Raw genomic sequence first — 17,293 nt, forward strand, 5'->3', positions numbered from 1 at the left:
TGTTTTCTGTGCCAAAAGGTCACACATACATTTTTACACAAAATAAATTCTGAACTGCAAATAACTTTTAAAAACTGTGCAGTTTTAAAGGTTCTCTCACCGTAAAAAGAAAATAGCTAAAATTAGTTCTTGTTTCCTTCAAGAATGAAATTGATCAAGAATTACATCCCTACTTTTGATTATATGGCAAGGATAGCAAATGTGTGTCCCTGAAAATATTGTTGGAGTGCCTGTTCCCTCACCATTGACTATGCTGGTCGGGCAGATGGAAGTTGCAGACAAACAGCATATGGAGGAAACACATAATCCAGTTTGAGATTTCTTTAACTGCCCTGACTCAATACTATGGAATTCTGGGAACTGTAGTTTTATTAGACATTGAGCCTTCTCTGTCAGAGAGTTCTGCTTCCACAATAAAGTACAACTCCCAGGATTCCCTAGCACTGAGCCAGGGCCATTAAAGTGGTCTCAAATTAGATTATTTTTTTGCAGTGTGTTTTGGACCCACATTTCATGACCTCTGTCACCAGAGCCATTTCACTATGTTTTGGTTGAATTTACACAGCATATTGCATGTTGGACCTATGAGTTTGCAATGGCCTAGGAACAGGTGAGAATATTAATGGAGTCTTCTATATAATTGACATAACATATTTAAATAAAAGGCTCATGATATAGTTCAGTCAAATACTACTGTTGTGCCAGTCATATGCCAGAGATAGTTGGCCTATTCAAATGATCAGCCTGTAAAGTTTTATAGAGCCACATGATTTCCAAAACTTTCTCAAGCATATCACTGTTTAATGTGACCTCTGGAATGAGGAAAAGATTTACGTCCTTGATAAGATGTTACCTAGGTTCCCTCCTGTACTATGCTGACAAAATGAAGCTGTCTATTTAACATATGGCTGCAAAGGGACCATCTGTCCCTTATTATAGAGAACAATTGTCTATTTGAAGAACTGTTAGAAATTTTGAAAAATTATTCTTTCTTAAAAACTGTCTAGTTGAAGTCAGACATAAAGACGAACAATAAGAAGGAGCTTGAGAGAATGTGAGGTTGCCCATCAATTGCTGGATAGCAGACTCAACAGAAATATAGGCATCCTGTATAGTAATTCTGTATTAGATTGCTATGTAACTGCTAAAAGTATACGAATAATTTCTTGTGTTCAGTTCATCTTTAGTCATTACAGTTATTGCAGTCATAGACAGAAAAAAGAAGTTAAAGGTAAAAACAAGGCAAAAACACAGGTTAAAAACAGTATTTAAAATGTCCTTTTAAAGTTCAGTGTGACAGGGCAAGATTAATACTAGCCTACTGTGAAGGTCATTGCCTGTTGGATTTTAACCGCAGCTGCATAGAATCTGGCAACATTATGTGTTATAACCAGACTGGTGTCTGAAAGAAGCAAAGAGGTGTAAAATTGACTGGTGTGTCCTTGATGTTTATAAAATAGAGGTGAGATAAGGCTGAGGTGGATGTCCCTATAGTATGAGTACTGGAGTAGTATGTGCTCTGTTGTCTCTAATTGGCCAGACTCACAGGAAAATAGTTTGTCTGAAAGGGTGATTTTCTTATATTGACCTTCAAGAACAGGGGAAGAGAGGGTATGGCATCATGCTAAAGTAAAGGTTCTCTGTTGTTTAGGCACTTCAAGTTTTGCTAAATATGCCATAGGTGATGTCAAGTATCTGTTGAAGTCACTAATAATGAAAGTTGGGGCACTAGCTAGGTCTAGCTGTCACTCTATATCTATCGCCTGCTCTTTGATGGTTGCTTTAGCCTTTTCATATCCCATGCTAAGCAGAAGATCTAGAGAGAAACCCAGTGAATAAATTTTAGTTATCACCATCTGTTTCCATTCATCAATCAGGGTAAGCAGAGCAAGGTTGGTGGGAAAGAAGGATAGTCTGATCCAGTAGCTAGTCTCCCACACTCTGTCTTCCATTTTCATAAAATCTGACTCTGGTTTCTGTATTGCATTAGATACATACTTTGGAGCTTGCAATGCTGATCTTAGAAAGTTGGACTGTACAAGTTCTGTTGGTGCAGTTGGGGCAGAGTCCCAGCTGGGATCCATTGAACAGTTGTGCATCCAATTTGGCTTCGAAGAGTTTGAGTGCTACTGGAATATAATGTCATAAATATAATATAATATAATTAATAATATAATATAATATAAATATAATATAATGTCTTGTCATAAAAATTTTGAGGATGGCTGCTGAACTTCTCTGCACGTTACTGGCAGCATAGTCCCCATGTGCTTTCCTGCTATCAGTAGCATGAAGGATTACCTTCAGATATTTGAAGCAGGAGATCTGTTCAGTCTTGTGACCATCTATAATCCAGTTTCAGTTCTTGGGCCTTTTAGCGAGTGCCACGATTTTAGGGTTTTTTGTGTTCTACTGATCTTTTTTTGTATTACTGCATTAGTGCTCTTAGTACTTTTTTTAGGGCCAATGGGTGTTCTTGAAATTACTGCTGCATCATCTGCATAAAGCAGAGCAGAGATATACCTTCCCTCTCATTTCAGAGGATGGAAATTTGTGTTGTTGAGATGTCCCACCATGTTATTTATGTAAATGTTGGACAAGAGTGGAGCTAGAATGCAACCTTGCTTGATGCCCTTTTTGGTGGTAATGGCGTTGATAAGATGACCCTGTGGATTGCATCTTACTTTGAGTGAGCTCCCTTCACGGTCAGGAGTGCCTGTTATCAGCTCCGGCTGATATGCCACCTGCGCCCTTACTGGAAGTCAGGGACATTGAGACCATGATACATGCTCTGGTAACCTCCCGTCTGGATTTCTGTAATGCACTCTACATGGGATTACCCTTGTGCTTGTCCCAGAAACTTCAACTAGTACGGAATATGGCAGCCAGACTGGTTTCAGGCACATCCAGAAGAGATGATATAACATCAGTCTTAAGATCACTTCACTGGCTGCCGATTAGTTTATGGGCCCAGTACAAGATGTTGGTTATTATCTATAAAGCCCTAAATGGCTTGGGTCCAACCTATCTTCGGGACTGCCTCCTTCCATATAATCCTCCCAGTGTACTCAGGTTCTCTGGGAGGAATCTGTTACAGCCTCTAAAAACGAGATGGTCTACGACCGCCCAGAGGACCTGTTTGGCTATCGCTCCCAGATTATGGAATGGCCTGCCGGATGAGATCTGTCATATTACCACCCTAAACAGCTGTAAGAAAGCCATTAAGACAGATCTTTTCCGGCAGGCCTTTCCTGAATAAATTCCCAGTAACCAAAAGGAAAGGAAATCCAGCTTCTGACCTGACCTCGCTATAGCCACTGTTTATCTGTAAATTTTTGTGAATTTGTGAATTTTAACTATGTTTTAATTTTAATCTGTTTAATTATGTTTTAAGGGGGTGGTGGGAATGATGGTTTGGGTATGTATATTTTAATGTTGTAAGCTGCCCTGACTGCATTTCATAGAGGGGCGGGATATAAATAAATTTTATTATTTATTATTCATTCAGCATATGAATTAGGTATAGTAGACGCTGGTCAATCAAGGGAGCCTCCAGTTTTTCCCAGATGTTGCATCTGTACTGGCACATCCTGGCCAGGAGATTTTGTGAGCTGTAAAGTAGTCCATTTGTAAGATGAGCATGTTCAGTTTTATGCAAATTGGTGTCTTCGTGTGTGTGTATGTAGCGGGGGATGATGTATAAGTGATCACCCTATTTGGAGGTGCAGAAGTTAAGGCAGCAGAGTAATGGCTAGAACAAGTCTACACTGCAAGTAAGTAGTCTACTGTAGTAGGGCCTCAAGCCATGCTGTACTTAATAATAAACCTTGATGTGCCCCAGTTGTTCAAGCTATGCCCACAGCACAGCCAACTGGAATTCTCTTGACACCACCTCATTGCCATCCTGTCACTTCACTTCCACCCATGTCATTACCAGCACCATATCCAATTTTGCCACCAGCCCTTGTCCTCACTGTCTTCCCTCTCTTTCACTCTCGGAGCAGGTGGACTCTGTGGAAGACATCTGCAAGTCTCCTGACTCCATTTTAAATTTCCCACCATGCCTCACTCTAGTGTTCCCTCAAGGAACTATGGGAAAATTAAAATGGTGGGTGGCTTCCCATTGGTCGTGGTGGTGGCGGTGGTGTTCCTTCAAGTTATTTCTGACATGGCAATTTTAAGGCGAACCCATCAGACAGATTTTGGCTGAGGGATAGGGTAAATGAAAGGTCAAAAGAGCAAGGCAGATGATAGTGAGCTACTGTACCAGGAATATCCAAGAATGAAGACTGCCATCACTGGCCAAGTGCAGCAGTCTAGATTCTGAATCAACACTGGGAAGATTGAGATGGATTAAATGCTTGGGGCTTGTGATGGATTACATGCAGATAAATATACTGAAATTAAATCCAGGCGAGATAGAGGTGATGATGGTTTAGCATGATGAGATTTAGCACACGTGACTTTGTCTGATATGTTCTCATGGATAGGGTAGATCTGTAGCGAGGGGAATTCTTCTGGATCCAGCCCTGCACAGGTGGCAATTGAGTCTGGAAAAGTCAAACCTTTGAACTCTTAAAATCTGAAGAATTTGATTCACACCAAACTTGTGAAATGTAGGCCTGAGTTCTATTAGTTATTGCCAACTATAATAGATGTGCCAAGTAACTTGTTGACTGGTGAGTCAACACATAAGTAAATCTCATTCTTTCAATGGGTTTATTCTGATTGGAACTAATCATATGATTTAGGCCATCAAGTTATGTTTTATAATTTTATTTTTTCATATGGCCACAAGTGAGTAGGCTGATTGAAGGATTCTGGGAACTGCAGTCCAAAAGAGAAACTTTTCTAATCTCTGACAGTGGTAGCCAACAGTGCTTTCAATTAGCTATATCTAAAACACTGGCTGTGCCCTTTCCTTTTCTGAGAACAAGAGATGCCAAAAAATTCCCACAACTGCCAGTCATATTTTAGGCCTTGCCTGCACAGGCCAAATAAAGTAGCCTCCTCCTGTCCTTTTGGTGATGAATCCAGATGATGCAGGGCCCAATCCCCAAATCTGATGCAAACAATGTGGATGCTGTCCAGCCTGTTCAGCACTAAAACCAGGCTATAACACCTCTAACATGGATTTAAATAACTAATCAGTTGCTCCAGATCTTCCTGGATGATCCAGAGCCCTCTGTTTCAACACTAGATGGCTGTTTGCATGTGTGTCCTACTGTATGGTATGGTATGGCTAATGTTGCCACAGGTTGTTTCGCTCTGAGGTCAGAACAAGGTGCCCAGCTTTATGATCGAGGCTGGGTGCCTTGTTCTGACCTCAAAAGCTAGTGTCTTACCATGGCTGCATATGCAAACAGCCACCTGGCATTGGAATAGAGGGCCAAGGTAACTGCGGGAAGACAGGGCATCTCCAGGGCCAGACTACTTTGGGCTGCCCCCAGAGTAGTCTGGTCAGTGCAGCCAGCACCTATGTCAACTTAAAGAAGATCTACATTAGTAGTGAATATTGCCTCAGGCTCCGCTGATCTCTCTTAAAGGTGGATATTAGCTGCTTTGGGTGTCTTCCTGTCCAGAGCCCAAGAATTGTTAGACATGAACATTTAAATTGAAACAAAGTTTAGTAGACATACAATTATAATTTATATATCTTTCATTGCACACAACCATAAACAGACTGAGGCTCCGTACACGCCGGCCATTAAGGCCAAGTCTGGGCATAGTGTCCTCGGGACACACACCTGACTCCCCCCCCCTCCAGGGCATCCTGACAACGCACAATGCTCCACACGGTGTGCAGCATCATGGTACTCCTCTGGTGCTGGTCCATATGGCTTCTTTTTGAGCCCTTGAAAGGATGGATTGGGGCTGTGGCATGAGGTTGCCATGGCCTTGAGCTGGCTAGGAAAGGGGTGGCGTCCTGCCGTCCCTTAGGGGCTCTAAGTAAAGCCCCTAACATCACTTTTCTTTACAAAGCCTTCATTCCCTGACTGTTTACAATCAGTCCTGGGATGAATTTATTCAAAGATGGGGAACCTGTGGACCTCCAGGTGTTATTGAAATACACCAACTATCACTGTTCACCAGTGGAGTCAGACCAGGGGTGTGTGAGGGGTGCAGACCACACTAGGTGACACCACTGTTCCAAAAACATCTGCATTTTGGAGGAAATAGGCTGTAGCAATTACTTGTGTCTCTTTAAAAGTGTTGAAAATATTGTGTGAGTGGAGTGAAGGTCAGTGGGAGGAGAAAGGAGAGACCTGAGTTCTTTTAAAAAAAACAGATTTCAAATTTCAAAATTCTTAATTTTTTAAAAAATTAGAAATTATTTTTATTTTTTAAAAAACATGACCTTTTATCAAATTTTCACTTTAACCACATGAGACTATGTATATGTAAATACCTTTATGTATATGTAAATACATTTATACATATGATATCGTAACTTAAATGTCTCATTTTAATTGTGCTCATTTATCTCACAGCTGTTACCATTACATTTGGCGATATATGGGAATTATGATTTATGGGTAACATTAGTACAAAAAATATTATGGTGTATGGTGTGGACTGGGGGGAGGTCAATGAGAGGTGGGGAGTGACACCAAGAGTTACTGTACTGAGTGACACCAACCCTAGTGATAACACTGATGTTCCCCATTCTCTACGCTATCTAATCCTGATGGTGGCTGCAGTGCAGCAACACGTGGAGAATGCCAGGTCTCCCTGCCTTGGCTTTATCTGGAATATGAATTCTTATAATGAAATTAATCCGTTAGAAAGCCCATTCAAGCCTCTCTTAAACAGCAAGGGAATAAATTTACTTCTAGATGAGTGTTCATGGTACAATATCTTGCTTGGTGGTTTCTGGTGTGATATATTTAGCTGGCAACACTAACAGGAAGAAGCCATAACAGTGACAGAAGCTTATCACCCTACATATGTTATTGCAAGAATGTCTAGGGTATCATCAGCCATTTTGGGAATGGTTAGTGTTAATACAATGCCATTGTCATTGTTAGTACTGTCTGCATCTAAATTCATTCTGGCCTCACCATTAGCATCCTACCACCAGTCATGTTCACTTGATAGCTAGCTAGCTAGATGTGAGAATCATGCAAGTTTCCAAATGTTGCTGGACTACAACTCCCAGCAACCTATGTGAGAATCATGCAAGTTTCCAAATGTTGTTGGACTACAACTCCCAGCAACCTTAACCAGCATAGCCCATGCTGAGGAATCCTAGAAAGTCCAGCCCCAAAGCATTTGAAAGGTTGGATTATTTTCCATACTCAGATTATGCTCCGTGTGTGTGGCCGAGTGTGCTATAGCCAATGAAAGCTTACACTATAATAAAAGTACCATAAAGACTCTGCTAGTCATGCCTACAATTTGCTTTTGCTGGTCATTTTTTGTAAGTTGTGATCCAAATCTTCACTCAGGCATCAAGTTAAGGGAAGAATTTTCTAAATTTATGGGGGGGGGGGGGAGCAGTAATAAGTGATTAGCTTCTAAACTTTCAACCAAGAAAAGAAATTAATATGAGTAATTTCCAAAAGGGTAGCTGCATTTGTCTCTTACAGCAGAGTAATGCCCAAATGATTACAAGGATGCTGGGTTGCTGAAGGCTGGTATTTCCTGGACGTGTTCTTCAGTTCAGCTTTCTATCCAGGAGGATTTCCAAAATGTACTCCATTTTGAGCATAGCTAAGTCTATTGGGTAACACCACATTTACTGTTCCCCTTTGAGAAGCTTGTCTACTAGACAACCTGTGCTCACAGCAAATAGAGAGCCAGGCTGGATCCATCTAAAGTTCTTTTGTCCTTGCAGCAGCAGCAGTCAAGACTTGCCCCCGGAGCTCAGGGCACTTTGTTTCTTGGAGACGAAAAGGACAGCAAACTTGTGTAGCTGTGGGCTGCTTGAGGACACAATGCAAATGCTGAAAGGGTTTTTGCATTAATTTCAGCACACTGGACAAATGAAAGTAATAATTTAAATGTAGATTCAGTCAAGGGGTTGTTGTTATTAAAGTACAATTTTAAGCATTTGTCTCACTCAAGAGTTTTTTAATTATATTACAAACCAACAAGGCATTTTAACAAAGATAATTTCATCAGAAAAAATTGGTAGAGTACATAATAAATTACAGCATAAGTAATATAGCTGTAAATAAACAATAAAATGAATTTGTATTGGTGTTTTTAGCTTTTATTTGGTCATGTCCGACATTTGTCTTGAATGTCTTACATTTTGCAGAGCCTTGTCCCCCTTTGTGGTTATGACATCTGGTCACCATGGATATAGAGAAATGTCCGGGAGGGAATAAATTTTTGATGTGTAGACTAGTTGAGTGTTTGAAGAAGGGGGATCAAGTTACACATTGATCAAAGGCAAGGGCCACAAACCATGGAAAATTCACTTGTAGAAGTCCCTTTCATCCAGGCTTGTGGAGGAACACATCCTAGTGCAAAGGTGACCTCAATGTGGCCTGTGGTTGACTTGTGGCCCCAAGTTAGGTTCCCCTCCCTCAAATTTCCATGGTGTTTTCTCTGAGGCAAAAATGGGCAAGTGATACTCTGCTCATGTCTGGTTTTGATTACTTTTTTTCTCTTTAAAAAAGCATGTTAAAGACGTTTGTGAGACCTGTTGCAAGTCCGCTGGGGCCAAAGCTTTAGCCCCTAGACCTCCCAAATTTGTCCAGTTCTGTCCTATTGAATTGTGGTTGAGGTTTTTCTCTTTTAAGAAGTTCAGAAGGTGATCCAGGCTTTGTAAAAGCCATGGCAGTTAAAGTGATGTTGAACTGCATTATGTCTGCAGTGCAGATCAGACATGGATGAGAGACACCCAAGACCACAGTGGAACAAGGCAGGGAGGAAGGGGAAGGAGTGACAGGCAGGGTTTCCTGGGGATGTACACTGACCAAGTGGTTGTAGAGGTTGTACAGGCTGTTCGTGTGAGTTTAGGCATTTCTTCTACAAGGTGCAGTGGGCATATTTGGTGCATACAGTTTGCAGTAAAAAGCAGGCCAATTTAGGACCTGGGCTGTGAACAATTTTGCAGGTAGAATCCTTGATGCCATTGTGGCTAAAGCCCGATTCACCAGCCCCTGATGTGTGGAAATACTTGAGCTTAATTAGTCCCACTGAAGGGAGTGGACTTTGTACAACAATCCTAAATCCATTAGAGAGAGGTAAACACAGTTGATTGCATTGAGGAAAAAGCATTTAAGACAAAGCTAAGAGACAGGAAGCTTGCAGGGTAGATAGGAAGTTGTTTCAGCTGGAGTATGTTTAAGTAGTTAAGTCAGTTCATTTATTGAGAAACCACAGACTCATTACATTTATTTCAGTATTTTTCATGAGCAGTGTAAAATATTATAATTCAATTTACTTGCAAAAGAGCCCCTTGAGTTCAGATGGCTGATGATGTGTATTTCTGTCCTTCAGCCTTTGCAAGAGAAGTAATTCTTACATCAGCCAAGGGTTCCTCTTTGTGTTCTTCCTCTCAGCATGTCAATGTACTTAGGTCAAGTATAGATTGAAATGTTATAGAAGTGTGCCTTATTTTGAAGTGGGCAAACTGGGTATATACTAGCATACTGTGGTTTGGTGTCACATCCATTCCTTTAGGAAGATTCAGATGTTCAGTGGTATAAATGTTCAGTGCAGGTACCAATAAACCAGAGACAGAGTGGATCAGGATCATGCCGCCTTGTCATAAGGCTTAGGTCCAAATTATCTGAAAGACTGTATCTCCATATACAACCCTGCCAGAATTTTAGACCCTCACAGACTTGTTTGGTATGACATGGGAGATAGCCTTCTCAGTGGTTGCTCCCAGGTTATGGACATAGCTTTCTTGGGTGGCCATGCTGGCCTCTCTCCCAGTTCTCCTTCACCAGCAGGAAAATATCATTTTTGTCGAAGCAGACTTTTAAAGAGTAATTGCTTCAGAGGCTCTGTGACATCTAGGACAGCACAGGACATTAGCAAAATATTTTGACAGTGAGTGATTTATGTGAGTACACATGAATGATTTATGATAATTTTATGATTGATTTATGACCTTCATTACCATTGATTGACAGATGGATTATCATTCATGGATGATTTATCATTGTTGGTTAATGATTTTGGGGTTTATGACCTATGCTACAATGTCCTATTGCTTGCCTTGTATCATAATGACATATTGAATGTTATCACCCTTGTATACGTATTAAAGTTGTGGCCAATTTTAACCCACAAAAATAGTGCAGTAAGTAGAGTAAGGAAGGCATCTCAGGCAGCAGATTTTGAGAGTCATAAAAAGACAGCACATTTTAAATTATTTCATTGGTTCCATCTTTATTGCCAGGTAGGGAGAGGAAAGACTTGTGGGAGCTTTTGTACCTATGCAAAAGAAAAGGTGAGGGGGGAAGCTGACTGTGTTTTGGTACTATGCACTATAACTTGGGTAGGTTAACGTGGGACACAATTTGTTGGTTTACCTCAGGAAGCAAAATGGCTTGGATCAACCCAATGCATACACACGATTCATTTCCTCCATTTCTGCTGAATATGGGATATAAATGTAAATATAATATACACATAATAATAAATTCAAGGGATTTATGTTTCATATTCTATTTGTATAAAACAGGAAAGAAAGGATCTGAAGGACCATATTTTCCCTATATGAAAATATGCTTCCTCAGCACTAAGTGCCTGAGCACTAAGATCTAAGGAAGGCCCTTCTCTTAATCCCACTATATTCATAGGAGATTATCACATGGAGGCTTACTGTGGCTAAAACATGGCTAAATCATTCATAAAGCACAACAGTGTGATCACCAGTCGAGCTTGTTTCCTGTTATTAAACTGTAATGGAGGCATCCCACTCCTCCTCCATCGTCAAAGCATTCGCAGAAGTTCCTGTAATTGAAGAAATGGCTGCATCACAAACACTTTGATGACGGGAGAGGAGTGAGATGCCTCTATTGTGATTTAATAACAGGAAACAAACATGACTGAGTTGTGCTGGAGAACCTAGAAGTTCCTAAAGAAAAAAACTTCTCTAGGCATCTGTAGAGAGTTGCACTGGAGGACCTGGAGATTCCTAGAGAGGTGTTCTCTTAGGTAAAAAGAATAGTGTTTTTTATTTGTGGGTTTTCCACATTCATGGGGGTCCATCATCCCTAACCCCAGTAAACGTGGAGAGACCACTGTATACTCAACTATAAGTCGACCTCATGTATACATCGACTGCAGGTTTTGGGGCCAAAAGTATGGATTTTGATATAACCTATGGATAAGACATGAGTAAAACTTAGGGGCACGTAACAAAGAATCTACAGGATGAAGCAAAGGAAAACAATGCCAAAATTCCAGCAGACATAACAGTGCTCATACTAAAGTCTGGATGGATGAGAGAATAGAGGTGGGTCAGTGCTTCCAGGACAGATTACACACTTGCCTTTCACTAGGGGATGGCTCTTTTTTTAATAAGGGTTAAAGTACAGTATTTACATTGACCTGTGAATAAGCTGACTCAGGATTTTGGGGTCAGTTTTTCGACTAAAATTTTTAGGCTTATACATGAGAATATATAGTAATTCAACTGTAAATAAAACTGTATCAGTTGGAAAGCATACCCACCTAAAAGCTACCGATACAGACAATCCAGAAATTATTAAAAGTCCTTTCCCCACAAGCAGTCCCCCAAAGGCCCATTGAACTGAGTCTGGCACCATGAGGTGAGCCAATCTAGCCTCTCTAGAATGGGTATTCCAGAGCCTGGGAGCAATGATTGAGAAAGTCCTCTCCCATGTTGTACATGGGCCCTCACTTGAAATGCGTTTCTGGTTCTGGGTACCACAGTTCAAGATGGATATCAACAAGCTGGAACATGTCCAGACCAAGAAGATCAAGGGTTTGAAAATGAAACCTTATAAGGAACATTTTATGGAGCTGGGTATGTTTAGCTTGGAGAAGAAAAGATATCTAAAGATATGTCATGCAGAAGATGGAGATAGCTTGTTTTTTATTGCTCCAGAGATTAGAACATGAACCAATAGATTAAAATTTAAAAAGGAAAGAGATTCCACATAAAGATTAGAAAGGATGTTTTTTACAGTAAGAGTGGTTCAACAGTGGAATAAAATGCTTCAGAGGGTGGTGGCCTTTTCATCTTTGGAGGTCTTTAAACAGCAGTTGCATGGGCATCTTCCAAGGGTGCATTAGCTGTAGATTCCTTCATGACAATGAGTTAGATTAGATTGCTCTTATGATCTCTTCCACCTATAAGGTTCTATGATTCTATGATCAAGGGAAGGGCATATGTCAGATTTACATTTGATATTTTTCTGGTAGCAGTGGTACCACATGTTTATTTTAGTTTGACCTCTGTTACCCATTTCGAGGGAATAATGGAACTTTTATGGGTTCATGAATAACCAAAGTTGTATAGCCCTTTGAAAATAAAAACAAATGACTAGAAGCAATATTTGAAAAGCTAACAAATGGGCTGGATGGGGGAAAACCGACTCAAGCTGAATCCAGAGAAAACGGAGGTACTCGTGATAGGTTCCCCTGGTCCAGGAATGGCGGTGGTTCCACCTGTCCTGAACGGGGTCACGCTCCCTGTGAAGGACTCCGTGCGCAGTCTGGGGGTGCTTCTTGACTCGTCCCTTCACCTGACTGCTCAGGTGAATGCGACGGTCAAGAGCACCTGCTATCAGCTTCGGCTTATTCGCCAGCTGCGCCCATACCTGGCCCAGAGGGACCTTGAAACTGTGGTACATGCCCTGGTAACCTCGAGATTGGATTTCTGCAATGGACTCTACATGGGACAGCCCTTGTACCAAACCCGGAAGCTTCAAATGGTGCAGAACATGGCTGCTAGGCTGGTCACTGGCACGTCCAGGGCCAGCCATATAACACCGGTTTTAAAAAACCTCCATTGGCTGCCCATTCGCTTCCGGGCGCAATACAAGGTGCTGGTAATGACCTATAAAGTCCTAAATGGCTCGGGCCCAGAATACCTGAAGGACCGCCTCTCCCCATACATTCCGCCTCGCACCCTCAGAACATCTGGGCAGCAACTCCTTAGGGTTCCCGGGGCGAGGTTATCCTCCACTTCCAGGAGGTCTTTCTCCATCGCCGCCCCGGCCCTTTGGAACACGCTGCCCATAGAGCTCCGCTCAGTCACCTCCCTGGCCCAATTCAAACGGGAGTTGAAGACTCACCTGTTTAACATCGCATTCCCCGATTAGTCCTCATAGGCCCCCCCGCCATAAAGGCCGCACAGGCAATGGTTGGCTAACCCGGGGGCATTTGTTGTTGTTTTTTATTTGTTTGCTTTGTGGTTTTTAATGTGGTTTTACTGGAATTTGTATGTATTTTAATGCTGTAAACCGCCCTGATCTTATGGAAGGGCGGTATACAAATAAAACATTTATTATTATTATTATTATATTCTCATTTGTTTCAGAACAATCATTTTTCTGACTTTGTGGATAAACAAACTGGCTATACAACTATCAATATGATGGCAACTCCAGTCATGCAAGGCAAAGAAGTTCTTGCTGTGTTAATGGTTCTTAACAAGAAAAACGAGCCTGAATTCTCTAAAGAGGATGAAGATGTAAGTATTATTGTACTTTTAAAAAAGGAATCCAGTGTTCCTCTTAACAATAAGTAATAAGACACAGAGTTAAGAAAATGCCCCCATATCATCTGTTACTGTAGTTTTGTCCAGATTGACAGTGCAAATCATGTACTTGCCTAGTGTCTGGAAACATCATTTTACAGTCGAATGTGTTTTGGATAATACCAGGACCATTACTTTTTAAAGGCAGCATGACAGCTGGTAACAGCATTACTTTTTTTTTTTTAGAGAAATAAGTACTATTTACATGTTACTTCTAAAAATGTAGGGCATTTGGGAAGATTTTGATCCATTTGGGTCCATTCTTTTTTAAAATTTATATGTTTTTTTAAAAATAAAATTAACTAAAAGCTTATGTGTTACTACTATGTGATATTACATATCAAGAAATGAGTAACAAGTAATGCCCCAAATACTCCATTATAAAACTATTGTTTCATGCCTAGTATGCAACTACAAAAAAATAAATAAATTCCAGCGTCTCTACTTAGTTACTCAGAAGTAAGACCCACTGAATTCAAGGGGACTTTCTTTCCAGTAAATGGATATTGGATTAGTGTGTACGGGACAGGAGACTATTACAAGCTTTTATATAAGCTTCGTTGGCCTTTCCATGAAAGAGTACAATGTGAAACTTAAAAAGCTACCCTTTCTAGTAACAAGATATCCATGCCCTTAATTATACCAATTAAATCAGATAAACTTGAAATGCTTAACCTTCACATCCATAATCATTTGATTTTATCACTTGTTTTATGTATCTTTTTCATTGCAGGTCTTTAAGAAATACGTTAATTTAATTTCGCTTGCTATAAAACAGTACCACACTACGTACCTGTACAATGTTGAATTGAGAAAAAGTCAGGTACGGTCTTCTTTATGAACTTATCTAGATGAGAAATCAGTGAAAACACTATTATTTATTTGTATTACTACTTTTTCATGCTTCCACATACCTGTGTGAACCTACAGATCTTCTTAACTTGCCCAAGGCAACCCAGTGGGTGACCTTGGGCAAGTGACACTCTCTCAGCCTGAGGGAAAGGCAATGGCAGACCTCCTCTGAAGAAATCTTGCCAGGAAAACCCCATGATAGGTTCACCTTAAAGTCACCATAAGTCAGAAACAAAACAAAAACAACAGGTCCAATTCTGGAGCTCTGCACTGGAGCTCTGCACAAAGAACCTTGCTTGAAATTTTCTTTATAGTACCTTTGTTCCTGTGAAATGGACTGGCCAAATCCTAAACCAAATTGGGCTTATGCAGATGAATTTGTAGTCAGGTCATGACTGAGAGCCAGTGTGGTGGTGTGGTTTCAGCCCTGAGCCACAAGTCTGGAAACCAGGGTCGTAATTCCCACTCAGCCATGGAAACCCACTGGGTGACTTTAGGCAGGTCACACTCTCTCATCCTCAGATGAAGGCAAAGGTAAACCTCCTCTGAACATATCTTGTCAAGAAAACCGTGTGATATGTTTACCTTCAGGTCTCCATAAGATGAAAATTATTTGAAAGCATACACAAACAACAGAGTGGCCTGATTCAGTTCTGTAGTGGAATAACCCAGTTCAACAATCCAGAGATTCTTGGGAAATGTCTGACAGTGTCCCTTTAACATGGCCATATAAAGAAATGCCAAGTGATGTAATATGAAGAGGAGAAATGGCATTGGTCTTTGTTCATTGACGGTTTTAATATGCAATCTGGAGTCAGAATCTCAACAGCACTCTCCAATCATAATGCTTCTGGGGAGGGATTTCTCTGATCATTGGCGTTTTATCTTCTGTGTTAGAAGTATGAACATTTAGGCTGCAATTGGCTGCTTCAGATTAAGTAAGCATCTTCTATGATTGCTGGTGGTGATGGAGTCTAAATCTCTGCTGGTTGTCTCCCACTGAGTTTCCTCTTTGCCTTCCATACAATCTAACCTTACAGCACTGGGGGAACCTGTAAGATATGTACTGGAAGTCAGGGAAAGTGACAAGATTTCCTTCCTCCTGGCTGCAAAACTGCAGGGAGATGATGCCTGAGATCCCCCCACTTTGACTGCACACTGATTTGCCATATGCCGCAGTACCATAAACTGAGGTTGAACTGGGGAGAGTCATTTTGAAAGGTAGTAATGGATAGATCCTTCAGCAATAACCTTAGAACTACGTATGCTGGGATAACAGGAGATTACATCAGCAAATGTCACCAAGAGGATTCTGGCCTTGACATATTGTGAGATGCCATGGAAGTATTGGTATTTGGCATCCTGTATAATTAATAGTAATGATTCATGGGGTCTCTACAAATGTGAAAACATTTTCCTAAAATCAATTGTTAATCCACCTAGAATAGACCCATTAGAAATCAATAGAACTTGTTCACTTAACTTTCCATAGACTCAATGGGGTCTATTTTAGTTGAACAACTGGATGTTAGCTATTGTGGTAAATATCTTCATTATGACATATTCTGCTATGTGCAGTTCTTGTTTTCTGTCAGATTGCGACATCTATCAGCCAAATGTTTGATATGGTCTCTATATCCCTCCCCCTTTTCTTAAACAGATGCTTTTGTGGTGTGGCAACAAAGTGTTTGAAGAACTTACAGATATTGAACGACAGTTTCACAAAGCACTGTACACAATCCGAATCTACTTAAACTGTGAAAGATATTCCGTTGGCCTGCTGGACATGACCAAAGAAAAGGTCATTAAAAGGTTATTTACTATGGGGGGGGGGGGAGACATAACTTTGCCTCCAATGTCCACTGCTAGACTCCTGTCCTTACTTGAAGGGAAGGAACTTTTCACATGCAAATTGTAATTGAATCCTAAAAGGGAAATCAAAGTATAACTACAATATAAAATAAGCTTACATGGACATTCACGCCATTAAAGTCAATAAGACTGATTTCTTCAGATAAGATATCTTGCATCAAATGTAAATATGGTATGTTGCTTGAATAAAATTAAATTTGCACTCAAATTCTGTTTCAAAAATCTAACATATGGAATAAAGCATGCCCATCCAAAACTTCCCTTTCCTTTTGTTCCCTTCTCAAATATTTCTGGCACTTCCATGCCACTGTGGGCTCTGGATATATAATCTTGCATACTGTTATGCTACTTACACTTGTAGAACAGAAGCAGCCTCGCTGATCAAAAGCCAAACCTCTGTTTTCTAGTGTCTCGGTGATTTTTGAAAGAATCAGTGTATGTAGTGGCTTGAGTATTAACCTAGGACTCAAGGAGAGTAGGGTTCAAATCCTTGCTTAATTATGAAAACCAATAGGATCACCTTGGGCAAGTCAAAATCTTTCTCAGCCATAGCGAAAGGTAATGGCAAATGTATTCTGAATAAATCTTGCCATGAAAACCCTATGTAGGGCCACCATAAGTCAGAGTGGGCACATAGCAACCAGTTTTTTTATATATTGTTAAACAATAAGCATATAACAACCAAGTGAATTATGAAATTATTTTCCAGGAGTCACCTTCAGCACTTGAAAAGTTACATTTTAAAGACATTTGTTGCAGTACATAACTGTTAGTTGCTGTTATAGGCTGCATCCACACTGCAGAAATAATCCAGTTTAATACTGCTTTAACTACCATGGCTCAATGCTATGGAATTCTGGAAAATGTTGTTTT

General features: G+C 40.5%; 1 protein-coding gene across 2 annotated transcripts in view; it reads left to right on the plus strand.

Moving 5' to 3' along the window:
* Positions 1-17,293, plus strand: part of LOC149318681 (cone cGMP-specific 3',5'-cyclic phosphodiesterase subunit alpha') — a 75,982-nt gene that overhangs the window by 33,484 nt on the left and 25,205 nt on the right. For both annotated transcript variants that reach the window (XM_089510262.1, XM_089510263.1), the window contains exons 2-4: positions 13,478-13,630; positions 14,430-14,519; positions 16,209-16,349. In XM_089510262.1, coding sequence (XP_089366388.1) covers positions 13,478-13,630; positions 14,430-14,519; positions 16,209-16,349 — 384 coding nt within the window. The remainder of the gene's footprint in view (positions 1-13,477; positions 13,631-14,429; positions 14,520-16,208; positions 16,350-17,293) is intronic.

Source organism: Sceloporus occidentalis, unplaced genomic scaffold, assembly GCF_023333645.1.
Source record: "Sceloporus occidentalis isolate IW3139 unplaced genomic scaffold, rSceOcc1.0.p SCAF_2, whole genome shotgun sequence".
Taxonomy (NCBI): domain Eukaryota; kingdom Metazoa; phylum Chordata; class Lepidosauria; order Squamata; family Phrynosomatidae; genus Sceloporus; species Sceloporus occidentalis.